This window comes from Capra hircus, chromosome 9 (genome assembly GCF_001704415.2).
Source record: "Capra hircus breed San Clemente chromosome 9, ASM170441v1, whole genome shotgun sequence".
NCBI lineage: Eukaryota > Metazoa > Chordata > Mammalia > Artiodactyla > Bovidae > Capra > Capra hircus.
In genome coordinates, this window is record NC_030816.1 from 89,068,168 (window position 1) to 89,088,609 (window position 20,442).

At 49.8% G+C, this 20,442-nt stretch overlaps 1 protein-coding gene across 2 annotated transcripts in view; it reads right to left on the minus strand.

Annotated features, from left to right (window-relative positions):
* Positions 1-2,888, minus strand: part of RPS6KA2 (ribosomal protein S6 kinase A2) — a 224,629-nt gene extending 221,741 nt beyond the window's left edge. The window contains exon 1 of one of the 2 annotated variants that reach the window (XM_018053462.1): positions 2,833-2,888. In XM_018053462.1, the coding sequence (XP_017908951.1) occupies positions 2,833-2,856 (24 nt within the window). In that variant the 5' untranslated portion in view covers positions 2,857-2,888. Of the gene's footprint in view, positions 1-947; positions 1,080-2,832 lie in introns of those variants that run through there. The other variant, XM_018053461.1, reaches the window with a different exon arrangement.

Below are 20,442 nucleotides of genomic sequence, written 5' to 3' on the forward strand. Positions count from 1 at the left end.
TCTCCGTGGGATCTCTCTGACCCAGGGACGGAACCTGCATCTCCTGCACTGGCTGGTGGATTCATCACCTCTGAGCCACCAGGGAAGTCCCCTTATCCACAGACTAGAAGAGCGAGAACCACGGGGAGCGGGGAGGAAGCTGCCCAGGCCACAGGACCCTGCACCATTCAAGATGCTCCAGGAAGCTGTGCTGACCACTGAAACCGTCCCCTTGATCTGGGACCAGTAACGGGACAGAGAACCACAAATGAGCCAGGATGCGCTTAAAGCAAACGGCACGTGAGAGGAGGAGCTGGAGAGGCAGGTGTGAGGGTCCCGGGGACCAAGCCCCCAGACCAGGCCCAGACCAGCCGACCGTCACCCCCCAGGACCTGCCGTCTCAGGGAAGGGAGCGCAGGGAGGAGAGGAGAAAAGCAGGGTAAAACAGGAGAGTGGAGAGAACGACGGGAGAGACAGAGAGAAGTGAGCACAGCTTCCCCCGACCGGATGCTCAAGCTCCAGACAGACTGAGGTCTCCCTTCACTGCAGTGGCACCACGGGCCGCCCCCTGCAAGCACGCAGCGAGGGAGCAGGCACCCGGGAGCACCCGGGCGTGAGCGAGGTCACGAGCACGATCAAGTAACGGGACAGAGGGCGTCCGCTCCGCAGGACAGGACGCTCCGGCGAGGGAAGGTGGAAAGCCGAACAGAAATAAAGGGGAACGAGACTGGGCCCAAACGGAGATAAAATGAGAAAACTGACTGTTCTAGAAATCAGCCTCTCAGTTTCACATCAGATAAAATATGAAGAGGTGGCAAAAAGGCTTATAAACGTCATGCACGCCTTTGAAAATCCATCACCCTAAGTGACTAGCCAGTTTGGCTCCCAAACAGGACCAGGCATCATTTTCAAAAGAGAGCCGTGGCCCCTCCCGAGGGCTCCTTCATGACGCAAGCCGGGGTACTTACTAGCAATGCCCCGTAGACTCTGGAGAAGGCTTGCCGCAGGCGGGAGAGCATGTCCCCTCTTGGGAAGGGAGGTCAGCTGTGCCGGGGAGCCACACAGCCTTCCCCTCAGGCATGTAGGCTCTGACTCCTCCACATGGCACAGAGTGAACCTCCAAGAGACGTTTGTAAACATTCAGGCCAGTTCTCGGCGGGCATCACCCCAGAGATGGGGGGGTGGGGTAGCGATGGCACGGCCCTGCTTCCTCAGGGCAAGGGTAAGTCAGAACCGCGTTTAGTAACTGACTTAATCGAGCGGCCCGGGGTCATCTGCTTAATATAGGGCCTGCTCTTTCCACGGGGTGGCCAGCTCGCCAAGGCTGGCCACCTGCTCTGCTGCCAGCCTGTCCGTCCTGAGTGAGCCACTGGCGTGCAGCCAAGGGGGCGGGCAGCTCGGGGCGGGGGGCCCTGGTCCCACCACCGCGTCCAGTGTCCAGGTCCCTCCTCTCACCCGGGAGGCTGCAAAGCGGCCACTAAGGAAGGGATTCTCAACGTTGCTGTTGATACTGTTTCTAGGCATCTTTTTCTTCGAGACGCTACTCTTGTCATTTTGAAACCGACCTCCTTGCACCCTGGGGAGCGCCTCCTCCGAAGAAATGTAACACGGCAAGGACTTAGCCAAGAGGCTACACAGCTCAACCACGAAGCCACGGAGGATTCCCTGTTCCTTGTGTCCAGGCTGCCCTCCTGAGTCTCCGAGAGCAGAGCCTCTCTCCAGACCCGTGGCTACAAGCATCTAATTGTTCACAAAATGTCCCCAGCAGTTTTGTAACGATATGGTTTTAAAAAGCCCAAACCTACACCATTAGCATTGCACTCACCGCCCTTGGACGGGACACGGTGGGCTAGTTCAACCTCACGGTGTTCTGTTTCCTGGTTAGCACAGCAGGTCCACCAATTTGAAATCTCAGCCACAGCCGCGGTGCTTTGCCAAGAACAGCTTAATTGGTGCTAGCAATTTCAGGAGAAAGCGGCAAAATGAAAGCAATTCAAGAGGGAGGGGACATATGTATTCCTATGGCTGATTCCTGTTGATGTTTGGCAGAAACCAACACAATTCTGTACAGCAACTATCCTTCAGTCAAAAAAATAAAGAAATTTAAGAGAACCAATAAAGGAACTCACACAACAGCTCCTCCTGACGCCGGGATAAGGGATCTGCGTCACTCCCCTGGGCGTCTGCTTCCAGCCTTCCCCACCTGCTCTTCCCCAAACTTCCCTGGGAAGGCTCCTGGTGGGAGCAGACTGGGTTTCTTTTCTTAGGTCAAGCTGTGTGCCGTGTTGGATCTCGCTCCCCCAGCAAGGGTCAAACCTGTGCCCCTGCATTGGGAGCAGAGAGTCTTGAACACTGGATCATCGGGGAAGTGCCCAGATGGGAGTTTCAGAAACAATTCTCTCTTTTCCTTCTCATTAGGACCACAGGAAGCTGCAGCGCCTAAGCTGTGTACCGAGTGCCTCCTGGGAGCTACCTCCCTTGCACTCCGTCACCCTTCCCACTTCATACGCCCTGGACGCGTCTGACCTCAAGGCTCGTCCTCCTCGACACACCGTCTCCCCCAGCCTCTGCGCGGAGGGACCTCTCCTGCCACCTCCCTCATCGGCTTCCCCTCGGCGACTCACGGGGTCTCCTGTGGCCGCAGGCCCTTGGCTCTGTCTCCCCGATGCGCACGTCTCTCTGAATCTGCTAAACGTCCAGTCGCTTTCTAACCAAAGCTCACCTCACCAAGCAAAATGGGCAAAGCCCTGTCATCACCCATGTTATCAGCCTCGGTTTACAGCCCTGGGAGCACCTATCCACAGGCCGACGTCACGGCTCTGCATGTTGGTTAAAACCCGCTTTCCCACTTACGTCACTGCAGGAACAGCCGGACATTCTGAAGGTTGCTCATCTTCCCGCGTTACGCTGTGGGCCACGAGGTCGGGGCCACAGCTTTGTCTGGACTGACACCCTGATCTTGCACGCAGGCTTCAATTCACGTGAACTGAGACCAATATTTATAAATTCAAAGACTGTAAGTATTAACTTCCTGAGGAAGTAAAGACCATGATTTTACTGAGTTGCGGACGGAACTCAGCGGCTAGACCGCAGACAGCACGCTCATCAGAGGCGCGGCCTCGGAGGGGAGTGAGTCTACCATCGGAGCTAAGACAGGTCAACTCCGTGTCACAGGAGAAAGGCTGTCCTCCGGAGGGGCCATGAGTCGCAGACTCCGCGTCATGCACGACACAGCTTTTCTTCTCAACTATCCCCCTTAGTTGCTCAAGATTTCTTCACGGAAGAAACACAAAGAAGAAGAAAAAGTGACACGTGGCAGGGGAAATCAAAGAACCCGGGTTTTGCGTAGAAGGATACAAAGCTCATTTCCTGTGATTACAATTCAGAAAAGCTGGCAGCTTCTGACCTCTTTTCTATAATCCGATTAACCTACAGCATGCCTTTCTGCTTTAAGGTGTGAATTTTCTCCACTCAAGGAAAAACAAGAGGAGGATGGAATAAATTATGAGACTAGGAAATGCAACTGATTAAAAAATGGAAGAGCTTGGCATCTCTTCCTCAGGGAACATTTGTTTTAGGGATCTACTTTCCATTCTTCTAACTGCTGTCTTCAGAAGAACTTTAATTCTGGATATAATTTTCAGCTTTTGGAAGAATTTTGGCTCGTGTTTGTCACGATTGAGGAATCGGAAGTTAATTTTACATAAGAGATGAGTGCTGCGTCTGGAAAGAACCACACGCATCTCTCAAATAATTAGGGTAAACTCAACCGGATCGTAAATAACAGACACAAACACCCCTCACACTTACAAGATCTTTAGCTAGAGGAGCCAGAGCAGGTGTTGCTCACGCACAGTCTGCAGGCAGGGTGGGTCAAGGTCAGTTTCTCTTTCCAGAAGACCCGCGGTCAGCATCCCCCACCACCTGGCCTCTAGACAAGCAAACGACGTCTAGACACTTGCAAGCTGCCTGTGGAACACAGCGGGTGTGCTGGGGGCACATGTTTTATAAAGTGCAGGTTCTCCGCCGGAGCTGGGACTGATGACGCGGGAACATAGCATAAAAGCTGCAGTGGACCCGGGCAAACGTCGCCAGCACATGGCGGTTCCAAGTCCCCGCACTGGACACCGACGCGGGCGGGCAGGGCAGGATGCAGAGGCGTGCTCTTCTGGCCCCACTCGGTCCCCCTTGATCCTGTTCGGTCACGTGTTCAGTCGTGAAAGAGTCTATGTCACAGGGGCCTCCTGGATCTTTGTCAGAGGAAACAAGCAGAGACGGTCCAGCACGCCCACCCTGAGGCCGCCCACCTCTGTCCCCGCCTGCAGGGCCAGCCTCCCCACTCCACGCCCTGCTCGTCCACCAGGCTGCTGGTGCCTTTCTCTTCATTACCGTGAAGTTCCGTGCACACCACAGCGTATTTCATGTTTTAGGAATTTAACACGTGTGTCTCCACACAAGGGTATCTTTACTAGGACTGACTTTGGGCAGAGGGGTGGTGAGGGGTTAGTGCTCTGGGCGTCCCAGGTGGCGCTGGTGGTAAAGAACCCGTCTGCCAGTGCAGGAGACATAGAGATGCGAGCTCGGTCCCTGGGCGGGAAGATCCCCTGGAGGAGGGCATGGCAGCCCACTCCAGCATTCTTGTCTGGAGAATCATGGACAGAGGAGCCTGGTGAGCTACAGTCCGTGGGGTCGCAGAGAGTTGGACACGCCTGAGTGACTGAGCACCTCGCGCTCTGGTTACAAAGATTCCAAGGTTTTGCGCATTCGATCCCAACACCCCATTTCCCCAAATCCTTGCTATTTTCAGCGGATGATTTTACACGATTCAAGGTTTCTCAAGAACACGTGTAACTTTACAGAGACATAATCCATTCTGGAAAACTTCAAAGGCAAAATAGCTCATTGCATTCAGTGGCTCACTGACTCCAGTTATGCTGGTGGATGTATGGAGTTATAATTCAAGTGCCTAAAATATATTCACTTCTTAATAGTTCGTGTTTGTTACTAAAACTCTGAGGAGTTTGTAGTGATTCACTTATCTAGACCCTTAGGTGCAACTGCTACACTTCTGATGCACTGTTTAGCCCTTAGGAACAAACCTTTCCGCCTGAATGGGAGCTGCTTCAGTTTCCCCTGCAAGACGATCACCTCTGAAAACTGGGTATTCTGATCTTTTCAGGTCATTTCTCACTGTGTCTGATCACGGCTTCTGTTTCTGCTGTTCTATCCTGTTCCCCCTAGAACATCTAAAATCCTGAAGCTCACACTGGCTTCCCAGGGGTCCCTCCCACCCGCTTTCACTGAAGCCCGAGTCTAGGCTGAGCCAGACCCTCCTCTCTGCAGCGTCTATGCAGCTTCCTATGCTGAGCCTCTGGGAAGCACGTCAGTGTGACTTAGGGCAGAGTCAGCACCTCTTACCGTGTCCCCTGCCCCAACAGTGGTGCCCAGCCAGCTGCGCAAGCCAAGAGCAAGCCGACATCTTGACCTTCCAGGCCATCCCCCCGGCCCGCCCCGTCTATCACCAACCCCCACCAGTCTCCCTCTAAGCCATTCTCCAACAACTCACCGCCCTTTGTCTCCACCGCCACCCACCCTCCTGACACAGGCTGCTGTCTCTAGGACGTGGGCCCCTGCAGAAACCCCTCGCTGGACCCTCCAGATGCAGTGGCCAGAACCACCCCAAAGAAATGGCCCTCTGAGCACGTCACTGTTAGGGGACACACACTGACTGAAGCCGCCCCCTGGTCAGGCACCATGTCACCATCTGCATGAGCTGTTTTACAACAGGAGGTCCTGGATAGGAATGTGGAACTAATAAGCTCCCACCAACCAAGAGAGTTCACGAAAAGTCAAAAGGAGACAACACATGTCCGACCACCTCCCAGAATCCTCCTCTCCGGCATCCATCTTGGCTGAACAAGGCGTGTGCCACCAGGAAGGACTCTGAGTGAGAATGATTGGCTGAAGACAACCCGTAAACTAATCCCATCACCATAAAACCTGAGACTGCGAGCCTCGTGGCAGAGCAGTCCTCCTGGGTTCCCTCACTCTCCTGCTCTGCGCCCAGGTGCCCTTTCCCAATAAAATCTCTTGCTTTGGAAGCACATGTGTCTCCTTGGACAATTCATTTCTGAGTGTTAGACAAGAGCCCAGTTTCAGGCCCTGGAAGGGGTCCCCCTTCCTGCACCACCCTCCACCTAAGCTCCTTCAGAAAACTCGGAGTGGAAGAAAACATCTTCAATGTGGCCACGTTCCCAAAACATTGAGCAGATTTCACACTTGGTGGAAAAACTTAAAATCAGAATCAAGCATTCTCTTTAACATGACAACTGTTTAACAAAGGTCCTTACAACACAGAGAGACAAAAGGCAAGGGGGAGGGTGGGGGGAAGGAGCTGGGGAGGGGAGGGGGGTAGAAAAGACAGGAGTGGCGGACGGTTTGGAAGGGGGAATTTGAAAGCGCAGATTCTTATGGGCAGATGACACGATCCTAACCACAGAAATTCCAATAGAACAGAAGGGCTTGAAACTAATTAAAGTCCAAAAGGACTGAGGGATATAAAATCTGCTTAAAAATCAATAGCATTTTTCTATGCCTACAATAGACAAAGTCTTTACCAAACTTATATGTCAAAATTTTATCAGTTACTTTTTCCGTGTCAGTAATCAGATCATGTACTTATCCTACCTAATGTTATTTTACTTAATGTAAAAGACAGAAATCAATCAGGAAATAAAAAAAATTATGAAAACAGTTTGGAGCAAGAGAAATCTACATGACTAGAAAGCATGACATTCTCATGAACTGAAGACATCCTCAACTCACTAGATGTTCAAGCTGGTTTTAGAAAAGGCAGAGGAACCAGAGATTAAATTGCCAACATCCGCTGGATCATGGAAAAAGCAAGAGAGTTCCAGAAAAACATCTATTTCTGCTTTATTGACTATGCCAAAGCCTTTGACTGTGCGGACCACAATAAACTGTGGAAAATTCTGAGAGAGATGGGCATACCAGACCACCTGACCTGCCTCTTGAGAAACCTATATGCAGGTCAGGAAGCAACAGTTAGAACTGGATATGGAACAACAGACTGGTTCCAAATAGGAAAAGGAGTACTGCAAGGCTGTATATTGTCACCCTGCTTATTAAATTTATATGCAGAGTACATCATGAGAAACGCTGGGCTGGAAGAAGCACAAGCTGGAATCAAGATTGCCGGGAGAAATATCAATCACCTCAGATATGCAGATGACCCCACCCTTATGGCAGAGAGTGAAGAGGGACTAAAAAGCCTCTTGATGAAAGTGAAAAAGGAGAGTGAAAAAGTTGGCTTAAAGCTCAACATTCAGAAAACTAAGATTATGGCATCCAGTCCCATCACTTCATGGGAAGTAGATGGGAAACAGTGGAAACAGTGGCAGACTATTTTGTGGGGCTCCAAAATCACTGCAGATGGTGACTGCAGCCATAAAATTAAAAGACGCTTACTCCTTGGAAGGAAAGTTATGACCCACCTAGACAGCATATTCAAAAGCAGAGACATTACTTTGCCAACAAAGGTCTGTCTAGTAAAGGCTATAGTTTTTCCAGTAGTCATGTATGGATGTGAGAGTTGGACTGTGAAGAAGGCTGAGCGCCAAAGAATTGATGCTTTTGAAGTGTGGTGTTGGAGAAGACTCTTGAGAGTCCCTTGGACTGCAAGGAGATCCAACCAGTCCATTCTAAAGGAGATCAGTCCTGGGTGTTCTTTGGAAGGAATGATGCTGAAGCTGAAACTCCAGTACTTTGGCCACCTCATGCGAAGAGTTGACTCATTGGAAAAGACTCTGATGCTGGGGGGGATTGGGGGCAGGAGGAGAAGGGGACGACAGAGGATGAGATGGCTGGATGGCATCACCGACTCAATGGACGTGAGTCTGAGTGAACTCTGGGAGTTGGTGATGGACAGGGAGGCCTGGCATGCTGCGATTCATGGGGAGTCGGACACGACTGAGCGACTGAACTGAACTGAACTCAACTCACTATACAGAGAGTTTGACATTTCTTGTCATGAGAAAAAATAAGGAAAGGAGAAAAAAATCAGGAAAAAATAAGATAAGGAGATGTCACTTTACAACCATCATATAAAATTTTAATGTGTAACTGCACCAGGAGTTGGTAAGCCCATAACTCGTCACGGTCATGCACAGGTCCCCATGTCACCAGGGCCTGTGAACTGGACCTTATCAAGTGAGGGTGAGGTCTTCAGGGTGGGTCCTGATCCAACAGGACTGGAGACTCTTTCTGAATGTTTTCTTCCTCACTTGGCTCCGTCGGGCCTGAGCTGCAGCACCTGGGATCCTCACTGCCCCACGCGGGACCTTTCACTGTGGCTCACGGGTGCTCTCACTGTGGCCCACGGTTTCAGTGGCCGCAGCGCCCGGCCTTAGCTGCTCCCCGGCATGTGGGATCTCAGTTCCCCAACCAGGAATGGAACCCGTGTCCCCTGCATTGCAAGGCGAATTCTTAACCACTGGACCACAAGGGAATCCCTAGACTGGAGTCCTTCTTACAAGCAGAGAGACACAGGAGGAGGACGCCCATGTGACCACAGGGGCAGAGACCCCAGGGATGCCTGGAACATGGGGCCAAGGAACGTGGGGACAGAAGCTGGAGGGCGCCGGGAAGGTCCCCTCCAGGTGACTCGGGAAGCTTGGACCTACCAACACCTGAGTTTGGACCTAAGCTCCAGAACTTCGAGACAATCAATTTCTTTTGTTTTAAGCCAATTTAAAACAAATGTTTGTGAATATGGGGATAAATAAAGAACTTCATGCAGCTCTTCTGGTATACTGCTGTACCGTCTCTGGAGAACATCCTAGCAGTAAAGAAAGTTAAGCATTAGTACAACCTATGGGCCATCCACCCCATGCTGTGCCGCCTGGAGACCCTCCCCGGATGTCTAAGGATAGGATACAGGGGCAAGGGGTCAACTGCTCAGGTAGGTGGAAGTGAAAGCAAAACCCTGTGACACCTACAAGCGGAAACGAACAGGACACACACCTAAGAACAGAGGGTGCAGAAGAGTGTGTTCCCACGGTAAGCGGGGGGTCAGCTCAGGGGGAGAAACGGTGAAAGGTGCTCAGTCGCGTCTGATTCTTTGCAACCCCAGGGACTGTAGCCCACCAGACTCCTCCATCCATGGGATTCTCCAGGCAAGAATACTGGAGTGGACAGCCATTCCCTCCTCCAGGGGATGTTCAGGGATTGAACCTGGGTCTCCTGCATTGCAGGCAGATTCTGAGCCACCACGGAAATCCTGGGGAAACTGGGAAAATCACATCAAACCCAACAGTGGACTTGTCTGGACCATCATGGGAGAGAGCCTCGATTGTAGTAGTGAAACTCTGCGTATGAAGAGCTTCAAAATAGCTGAAAGATTAACTGGCAATCTGTATTGAAGGAGTGATGATAGCCATTCAAATGCCTACGTTTAATCTAGGGATTGAGTGTTGCTCAAAGTGGAACAACGCCTAAGATGTCTGCACCTAGCGTCCAGGAGTAAGGAGATTCTCCAGAAGAGCTGAGGGTAAAGGAGCTGCAACCAGCGTCCAGGAATAAGGAGATTCTCCAGAAGAGCTGAGGATAAAGGAGCTGCAACCAGCGTCCAGGAATAAGGAGATTCTCCAGAAGAGCTGAGGATAAAGGAGCTGCAATCAGCGTCCAGGAGTAAGGAGATTCTCCAGAAGAGCTGAGGGTAAAGGAGCTGCAACCAGCGTCCAGGAATAAGGAGATTCTCCAGAAGAGCTGAGGATAAAGGAGCTGCAACCAGCGTCCAGGAATAAGGAGATTCTCCAGAAGAGCTGAGGATAAAGGAGCTGCAATCAGCGTCCAGGAATAAGGAGATTCTCCAGAAGAGCTGAGGATAAAGGAGCTGCAACCAGCGTCCAGGAATAAGGAGATTCTCCAGAAGAGCTGAGGATAAAGGAGCTGCAACTACCGTCCAGGAATAAGGAGATTCTCCAGAAGAGCTGAGGATAAAGGAGCTGCAACCAGCGTCCAGGAATAAGGAGATTCTCCAGAAGAGCTGAGGATAAAGGAGCTGCAACCAGCGTCCAGGAATAAGGAGATTCTCCAGAAGAGCTGAGGATAAAGGAGCTGCAACCAGCGTCCAGGAATAAGGAGATTCTCCAGAAGAGCTGAGGATAAAGGAGCTGCAACTACCGTCCAGGAATAAGGAGATTCTCCAGAAGAGCTGAGGATAAAGGAGCTGCAACCAGCGTCCAGGAATAAGGAGATTCTCCAGAAGAGCTGAGGATAAAGGAGCTGCAACTAGTGTCCAGGAATAAGGAGATTCTCCAGAAGAGCTGAGGATAAAGGAGCTGCAACCAGCGTCCAGGAATAAGGAGATTCTCCAGAAGAGCTGAGGATAAAGGAGCTGCAACCAGCGTCCAGGAATAAGGAGATTCTCCAGAAGAGCTGAGGATAAAGGAGCTGCAACCAGCGTCCAGGAATAAGGAGATTCTCCAGAAGAGCTGAGGATAAAGGAGCTGCAACCAGCGTCCAGGAATAAGGAGATTCTCCAGAAGAGCTGAGGATAAAGGAGCTGCAACTAGCATCCAGGAATAAGGAGATTCTCCAGAAGAGCTGAGGATAAAGGAGCTGCAACTAGCGTCCAGGAATAAGGAGATTCTCCAGAAGAGCTGAGGATAAAGGATCTGCAAGTAGCGTTCAGGAATAAGGAGATTCTCCAGAAAAGCTGAGGATAAAGGATGCTCAGGAAAGCGAATTAGCGGGAAGAGAGTGAGGAAACTCGGTCTTGCCATCTATCAGCTTATAAAATGTTTCCAACAAGCAGGCTGTGTCGTCTCTTTATACAGATGGGGAGGTGACTTCTCTGAAACCAGAGGGCAGGACTGGAACCCAGTTCTGTCTCACTCAGAGAGCTGCAGCTCAGGAAGAAGAGAGCAGGCAGTTACCAAAATGCAGCATTATTCTTGATCAGGAAATGTTGATGATTTACTGCAAAAAAGGTAAATAGCAGCTTCTAGAAATCATTTCAGTGGAGTGGTAAGGGACAAAGCTGGGTGATGGGTAGACTGTGATGAAGACGTGACAGGAGAATTCAAATCATCTTGACTTACATTAAAGGTTAGTGAATGTCTGGGCATATTTAAAGTGATGGAAACATACAGAATAAATATGTTAACAGAAACAAGGCAACTAGAAGGACAAAAAAGAATCAAGTGGACGAAAGAATTATCTAATTATTATTATTGCTCATCACCTTTAAAGAAGATAATTTTTCTTGCTAACCTTGCACAACAACAGAGGGAAAAAAGGACAATATTCCCTAGGGTAATTGCATCTATGTATTTACAGTTAAATCATATTTAGTTCAGTAAAAATGTTTGTGTTCTTTATTGGATCTGGAGAAAAGCTAGTTTAACTCAGTATTTTTTTTTTTTGTCATGACTAATTCTGTTGGAAACATATAGGATTAAACGTGATATCAAATAACAGAGAGGAATCACTTTTAAGAATAGTTACTTGGATTTTAGACTTTTCTGGTGGCTCAGACGGGTCTGCCTACAATGCGGGAGACCTGGGTTCAATCCCTGAGTCGGGAAGATCCCCTCAAGACGGAAATGGCTACCCACTCCAGTACTCTTGCCTGAAAAATCCCATGGACGGAGGAGCCTGGTAGGTTACAGTCCATGGGGTCGGAAAGAGTCGGACACGACTGAGTGACTTCACTCACTCAATTGGATTTTACACAGAAAATCTCCATCTCTCAAAAAGCTAAGCTGTACCTAGTAATCTCCTTTATTAGGATGTTGTAAATAGGAGGTTAAAAAGATGTTGCCGCTAAGTCGCTTCAGTCGTGTCCAACTCTGTGTGATCCCATAGATGGCAGCCCACCAGGTTCCCCCGTCCCTGGGATTCTCCAGGCAAGAACACTGGAGTGGGTTGCCATTTCCTTCTCCAATGCATGAAAATGAAAAGTGAAAGTGAAGACGCTCAGTTGTGACCAACTCTTAGTGACCCCATGGACTGCAGCCTACCAGGGTCCTCCGCCCATGTGATTTTCCAGGCAAGAGTACTGGAGTGGGTTCCCATTGATGCTAAAAAAAAAAATAGGTTCCATGTAAGCAAAGACTCTCGCTCACAGCTCCTATTTTCCCGTCTTGTTGTTTTGGCAGAAAGCTGGGAATACAGAAGATGTCGGGTGACGTCCTATAGACGGAACATTGTAACATTCTAACTAGAAGTGCCACTGATCAGCTGTGTGCTCTGGGAACCCAGGCAGACCTGTGCTGCTACCGGGCAAGAATACTGGAGTGGGCTGCCATTCCGTTCTCCAGGGGATCTTCCTGACCCGGGGATTGAACCTGGCTGTCCTGCATTGCAGGCAGATTCTTTGCCATTTGAGCCACCAGGAAGGCCCCTGCTTCAGCGATTACCAGTTGTTAATTTGCTCTACGGTTTCACCACAAGGGCTTCCTTTCCATAACAACGGAAATCTTTACGTTTTCAACTTTCACCACAAATTGGAATGGGCGACTTCTGAACCGAAGTCCCCACCACTGATGTTCATAAGCAAGTAATGAAGACAGGATCAATGGTACCACCAAATTAAAATGTACTGAGTTCTGCAGCTTAAGCCAAGCTAATGATGTGGACAGCTTGGAGAAATAAGAGACAGTCCTGAGCCACTCGGTCTGCAGCCTTCATTGAGAAAAGGAGGGGCTGGGGTTACGCATGTGGAAGCCGGCAGTCTAGACTGGGGTCACCCCTGAACCTGCCACCTGGACGTCATCGAGCCGCATGAAGGCTGTCACCTCTTACTTAAATCTGGGCACAAATCAGACTCAGGCCTCCCTGGTTATCATCAGGGCACAATGGGATGACACCTGTGGGGTGCCTGTCAAGCTGGGTACAAGTGTGACAAAGCTCTACTTTCATTAAACGGAGGAGTAAGAACCATGCTCCTAGAGGCCGGAAATGAAGACGGGCACGTACTTGGGGATAAATACGCGACAGAGAAGGGGAAGCTGCTTAAGACTGCTTTGTATTTTGCCTTAATCTCCAATCACGTTTCCATTTCTAACCATGGCTATTCTTTATATCACCTTGTTCTCAAGAAAGTCAGAATCTCAAATGAAACTTAAGAGCCTGATGTGCAGGGGGGTTAAGAGGGTCGGTAAACATCAAAGAACAAAAGAGAGGAAAGGGTGACTCGAAGCCTGGCCCGCCGCTTGGGGAGCCGTGTGGAGCCTTTCAGGTCCCCTCCACCCCCTGGATCGACAGACGCACAGCAGGCCCGCTATCCTCCAGAACGGACTGAATCACCATCGAGCAGCATTTTTCAAGTAAACACTTCAGTTTCTGCATCTGCCTCTGACTCATCACAGCTGAAAGCAAATTAGGGGTTAAAAAGGCCCGCATCGTGCACACAACGACCCTGATTTTCCAAATGGAAGGATATCTTTAAACATTTGAGAGGTCTTCAATTTTCATATGCGCCACATTCTATATTTAACCAGATCTGACAGTGCAATGTTCAAAATACCCGTGGAATAACTAATGAAATCAGTGCAACTTAACTTTAATCATGTTTATGTCTAAAATCACCATGACCACGCCGTGCCTATTTCTCCCTTCCTTACCAATCTCTTGATTTACTGCCGTAAAGATACTCTGCTGGGACCATCATGGGCAAGCCAACTGAAAAATGTACAACTTGAATCTCTGAACATCTGAAAGGTCCAGTCCAATTTTGCTTTTAATGTTCAGCCTTGTTTCAAATCTGGGGAATTAAAGGTAAGACTTTAGCCGTAATCCCTGAGGCTTGCTGGGGCTTTCAATCAGCAGTAAGGGACAGATGTCTTGAGACACCGGCCTCAGCACTGTGGCAGTTCCCCCAACAGCACACACTGTGTTCTGTTCTCTTCATACACATGCTTCTAAAATATGCACATAGCCTTGAGTGAGTGTGTGTGTGTGCACGTGCGCACAGTCACACACAGTCTCTTTACCGCTTCCTGGAAGTACACGCACTCCATCTTAGACTTCCGGGAAGACTGAACACGTGTTCTTGTCTCTTTTCCTCCCATTTGTTGTTGTTTCTCAGTCACTCAGTCGGATCTGACTCTGTGACCCCAGGGACTGTAGCCCACCAGGCTCCTCTGTCCATGGGATTCTGCAGGCAGGAACACTGGAGCGGGTTGCCATTCCCTTCTCCAGGGGATCTTCCCAACCCAGGGATCGAACCCGAGTCTCCTGCATTGCAGGCAGATTCTTTACCACGTGAGCCTCCAGGAAGTCCATTGGGAAGAAAAGCATTAATCAAATGGTCACACATGTGCACACACAAAGAAAGGGATTAGTGCGTGAATAAATGCAGAGAAAAGAAATACCTGGAATTTAAAACAGAAAAGCAACAGAGGTAATCAATGAGGAAACAGCTGTGTTTTAAGGGAATGATAAAATTGACGAACCTCCGACAACACCACAAAAAATAAGAGAAGGGAACACACGGATGGCCGCTACTGGGAATGAATGAGGGACATCACTACAGACCCTGCAGGCAGGGAAACAGTAACTGGTGGATCCCAGGGACAACTCGCAGACACAGACTGGACAGCCCCCAAAGGCCCAGGAGGCTCAAGGAGGCCGCCTCAGGTCACCAGTGCAGGGAATTCTGGGCCCCAGGCACCTGAGCGTGGTCTAGAAGGGAGGGTGCGCATGCCTAGGGAAGGGCAAGGCCAGCCAGCACAGTCTGGACGGGCCTCCCAGCACCCAGCACCAGAGGGGCCTCCTCTTGTCTAGGCCTAAAGACTGTACTGATGGAAGACGTTTCTCATGCTGCTGTGAGGGGATGACCGTGAGTCAGAAGACAAGGAAGACTGCCAGGTACTTGGGGCCAGAGTTCGCACCATCATGTAGGTTTATATGCAGCTTTGCAGATACACCATTCATTATTTCAGTTCAGTTCAGTTCAGTCGCTCATTCCTGTCCTCATTATTTCAGTTCAGTTCAGTTCAGTCGCTCATTCCTGTCCGACTCTTTGCAACCCCATGGACTGTAGCACACCAGGCCTCCCTGTCCATCACCAACTCCCAGAGCCTACTCAAACTCATGGCAGTTGAGTCAGTGATGCCATCCAACCATCTCATCTTCTGTCCTCCCCTTCTCCTCCCACCTTCAATCTTTCCCAGCATCAGGGTCTTTTCCAATGAGTCAGTTCTTCACATCAGGTGGCCAAACTATTGGAGTTTCAGCTTCAGCATCCATCCTTCCAGTGAATATTCAGGACTGATTTCCTTTAGGATTGACTGGTTGGATCTCATTGTAGTTCAAGAGACTCTGAAGAGTCTCCTTCAAAAGCAGCAATTCTTTGGCACTCAGCTTTCTTTATAGTCCAACTCTCACATCCATACATGACTACTGGAAAAACCATAGCTCTGACTAGACGGACCTTTGTTGGCAAAGTAATGTCTCTGGCTTTTTAATATGCTGTCTAGGTTGGACGCAGCTTTTCTTCCAAGGAGCAAGCATCTTTTAATTTCATAGCTGCAGTCACCATTTGCAGTGATTTTGGAGCCCCCCAAAACTAAGTCACTCACTGTTTCCCCATCTATTTGCCATGAAGTGATAGGACTGGATGCCATGATCTTAGTTTTCGGAATGTTGAGTTTTAAGCCAGCTTTTCACTCTCTTCTTTCACTTTCATGAAGAGCCTCTTTAGTTCTTTTCTTTCTGCCATAAGGATGGTGTCATCTGCATATGTGAGGTTATTGATATTTCTCCCGGCAATCTTGATCCCAGCTGGTGCTTCATCCAGCCCAGCGTTTCTTATGATGTACTCTGCATGTAAGTTAAATAAGCAGGGTGACAATATACAGGCTTGACGTACTCCTTTCCGGATTTGGAATGAGTCTGTTGGTCCATGTCCAGTTCTAACTCTTGCTTCTTGACCTGCATACAGATTTCTCAGGAGGCAGATCAGGTGGTCTGGTATTCCCATCTCTTTCAGAATTTTCCAGCTTATTGTGATCCACACAGTCAAAGGCTTTGGCATAGTCAATAAAGCAGAAACAGATGTTTTCCTGGAACTCTCTTGCTTTTTTTGATGATCCAACGGATGTTGACAATTTGATCTCTGGTTTCTCTGCCTTTTCTAAATCCAGCTTGAATATCTGGAATTTCACAGTTCACATACTGTTGAAGCCTGGCATGGAGAATTTTGAGCATTACTTTACTAGTGTGTGAGATGAGTGCAATTGTTCGGTAGTTTGAGCATTCTTTGGCATTGCTTTTCTTTGGGATTGGAATGAAAACTGACCTTTTCCAGTCCTGTGGCCACTGCTGAGTTTTCCAGATTTGCTGGCATATTGAGTGCAGCACTTTCAAAGCATCATCTTTTAGGATTTGAAATAGCTCAGGTGGAATTCCATCACCTCCACTAGCGTTGTTTGTAGTGATGCTTCCTAAGGCCCACTTGACTTCACATTCCAGGATGTCTGGCTCTAGGTGAGTGATCACACCATCATGATTATCTGGGTCGTGAAGATCTTTTTTGTACAGTTCATCTGTGTATTCTTGCCACCTCTTCTTAATATCTTCTGCTTCTGTTAGGTCCATATCATTTCTGTCCTTTATCAAGCCCATCTTTGCATGAAATGTTCCCTTGGTATCTCTAATTTTCTTGAAGAGATCTCTAGTCTTCCCCATTCTATTGTTTTCCTCTATTTCTTTGCATTGATCGCTGAGGAAGGCTTTCTTATCTCTCCTTGCTATGCTTTAGAACTCTGCATTCAAATGAGTGTATCTTTCCTTTTCTCCTTTGACTTTAGCTTCTCTTTTCTCTTTTCAGCTATGTGTAAGGCCTCCTTAGGCAACCGTTTTGCCTTTTCACATTTCTTTTTCTTGGGGATGGTCTTGACCCCTGTCTCCTGTACAAGGTCACGAACCTCCGCCCACGGTTCTTCCGGCTCTCTGTCCACCATCGGGGGTCTGTTTGTCACTCCCACTGTGTAATCGTAAGGGATCTGATTTAGGTCATGCCTGAATGGTCTAGTGGCTTTCCCTACTAGAAAACTAGTTCATTACTTGGTAAGCATTTATGGATCTTTGCAGGAGCTGGGCTACCACAGTCTCGTGGTAGAAAGAGACCCTAGAGGGACCACAGGAGCCTGTAGAGAGAACGCCTGCAGGACCAGTGTGAGCTCCACGCACCCTGGGGAGGTCCCTGCTGTCCCGCCTCCAGCTCCATGTGGGCCCACCAAGGTCTCGGCTGTGCTGCGTCCTGCGTGTCGGAAAAAGTGCTGTAGCTAGAGGGCTCTGCCTTCCCGACTGCTCATCCTATATGCTGTCCTGTTCCCGTGGATGGACAAACATCACTAGATTGGCTACTAACAGATAAAGTTTATCCCGAGCTCCTTTTTATTGGTAAAGAAGCAATCTCACCGGGGTGATCAGAACACATAACCGGCAGGTTTGGGAGTGGGCTGTCTGAGACCTTCACCTGGAGGCATCTCTGTAACAGCTGTTCGCATTTAATTATTCACCCCTCTGCCCTCAGGGGGGAGTCCAGGTGCTGCTGGGAAGGGGGAGGGCCCTCCGTGAATGAGGTCTGGAGTTGTGACAGCTTGTTTAGAAATTAAGCCAAAAACCACAGGAACAGATCAAGAAAACGAGTCATAAAATCACTAGAAATGGCCTTTTTCCGAAGCTGGATCATTGGCCACGTTCTCCAGCGCTCATTCCCAGATTTAGTTTCTGATGAGCTTCCGTCCTTTCCCTGAGCTCCCGACCATCACATCTCGCTGCAGACACTCCGCCTCGCCACCTCCACCTCCCTACCACTGCCTTCTACTCACCACCCTGGTCTAAGGATAAGCGCTCTTTCTTTTCAAACTGTAGGAACCCTGTACCCACAGACTGACTTTGTGGCCAGTTGGGTCCCCATAAATCAAAAGAACACAACAAGAGAACATAAGTGTGAGAGCTTTTAAAAAATCATACTTGACTGAATGAAGAGAAAAACACATCTAAGGGATACTGAAAGTAATGAAAGAGAAGGTTTTTATGAAAAATCGGTGCAATCTGTACAGATGGAGTGTACAAGAAAAATCCAGAAAACAGCGACTGCCTTTTGCTCTGTTCTTTTAAATAACCGATGTCTAGAAATCTGGGTCACAGCCCTGGGCAGAAACATAAAAACATTCACGCATGATATGTAGGAACAAAGAACAGGAGTATCTAGGAGTGGCTGAAAACGCGGGAATGATGACAAGTCCTAGATTCGAGATTAGTTCCGACCCAATGAGTCATTTGTTCAGAGTCACTACAGTAGCAAGTGAAAACCACGACACCGACTTTCACGGAAGATTCAGAGTGAAACCAGAGGCAAAAACCAAATGAGACTCTCCTGCAACATCCAAGAGACCAGTTTTGGCCGTGTTACTTGTGCCGGTGACGAGTGTCACGGTGCGATGCTCCAAACACAGAGGCACTCGGCCAGTCGGTTAGCACGGCCGTCACAGCCAGGCAGTCCCCACGTCCTCTCGGTGTTTCTGCCAGGTCACTCTGGTGTCACTACGTTAACCCCATCCCTGCGGCCATCACCCAGTCCTGAGCCTCATCACGCCCTCCTGCCTCAGCCCCACCTGAGCTGGTCTGAGCCTGCCTCTTCCTCCCGGCATCTCAAGAGCCCTACTGGGCTATCCTCCCGATAGCGTCCATGCCCCTGATATCCTTTCTTCCTGACCCATCCAGTCATTCCAGCCCCGCATGGCTATACAGGTTATCCCCAGCCTCCTGCAGGGGTGGGTGTGGTGGGGGGGGGCCTGTACTCAAGTTCTGTTTGTGTGTCACTGGCTTGAAACACAGATGCACACTCACATGGAAACAACACTTTGGACTGTGTTTGGTTCTTTGATAAATCACAGAAAAGCCTGTGACTCAGAGCTGAGCCCTGTACTCCAGCACCAGGTCTCGAGAAGACACAGCCACAAGATGGAGGCTGGAGGACGAGAAAGAGACTGTGGGTCCCCTTGCGTCCCCAAAATGTACCCTACCATCCCAGCCTCCAGAACCTCTGAGTGCGACCTGCCTCGGAAAGAGGGTCTCTGCGGCTGTAAGCAGTTAGGATGAGGTCATTAGAGGCTGTCATCCGAAAGGACTGGTGTCCTCATAAGACGAGAAGACAGAGACGCACAGAGAAGAGAAGGGCAACACAGAAAGTGGGGCGATGCGACTGCAAGCCAGGGGCGCCCAGGGCTCCCCACAGCTGCAGAAGCTGAGAGAAGGGCACAGAAGAGACTCTTCTCCAGAGCTCTCAGCAGAGCCAGCTCTGTGATACTCATGCTTGTGGCCCCAGGCTTGTGTTTGTTGTTGCTCAGTTCTAAGTCATGTCAGACTCTTTGCGACCCCGTGGATTGCAAGCTGCCAGGCTTCCCTGAGCTTCACCATCTCCTAGAATTTGCTCAGACTCGACGGACATGTGTTTGAACAAGCTCCAGGAGTTGCTGATGGACAGGGAAGCCTGGCGTGCTGCAGTCCATGGGGTCGCAGAGTCAGACACGACTAAGTGACTGAACTGAACTGAACAAGTCCATTGAGTCGGTGATGCCATCCAACCATCTTATCCTCTGTCGTCCCCTTCTCCTCCTGCCTTCAGTCTTTCCCAGCATCAGGGTCTTTTCCAATTAGTTGGCTCTTCACATCAGGTGGCCAAAGTATTGGAGTTTCAGCTTCAACGTCAATCGCTCCAATGAATATTTAGGGTTGATCTCCTTTAGGATTGACTAGTTTAATCTCCTTACAGTCCAAGGGACCCTCAAGAGTCTTGTCCAACACCACAGTTCAAAGGCAGCAATTCAGGCCTGTGGGAGAATCAATTTCTGCTACATCACCTAGTCTGTAGTTCTTCGTGATGCCAGACCCAGGATGCTATTAGCTGTACCTGGGCAAATTTTTGTCAAAAGGCACAATTTGACTTCAGCAACAAGCGTGGAGCCCCATGTTCCAGACTGTTCTGTGAGGTCAAAGGGCCCAGGCCTTCCCAGGCATGCAGCGGCCACCCCTCCACCTGGCTTTGAGTCCTGCCACGTGCTTCTTTGGCTGTGAGTCCAGCCGAGGGACACAGCGACATGAACACAAAACCACATCAACACAGCGGCTCCTGAGGAGCCCCGGAGGGACCTCCGCGTGGGGACAGCGAGAAGCCAGCAGCAGGGACTCTCGGGAGGGGTGGCTGTGAGCAGACCCCTACCCACCCTCCTCAGTGCCTGCACCCCACCCGGGCTCAGGTAAGCTGGCAGGACTCCGCTTCCGGAGGGGGGCGTTGGGGCGAGACACTCCTGACCCGTAGCCCTGCCACTGGCACACCTGCGGCTGGGCACGAGAGCTCGGCCCAGGGAGCCCCACAGCCCCACCAGCTGCCTCTTATTCATTAAAGGAGAACGGGGGAGGTCG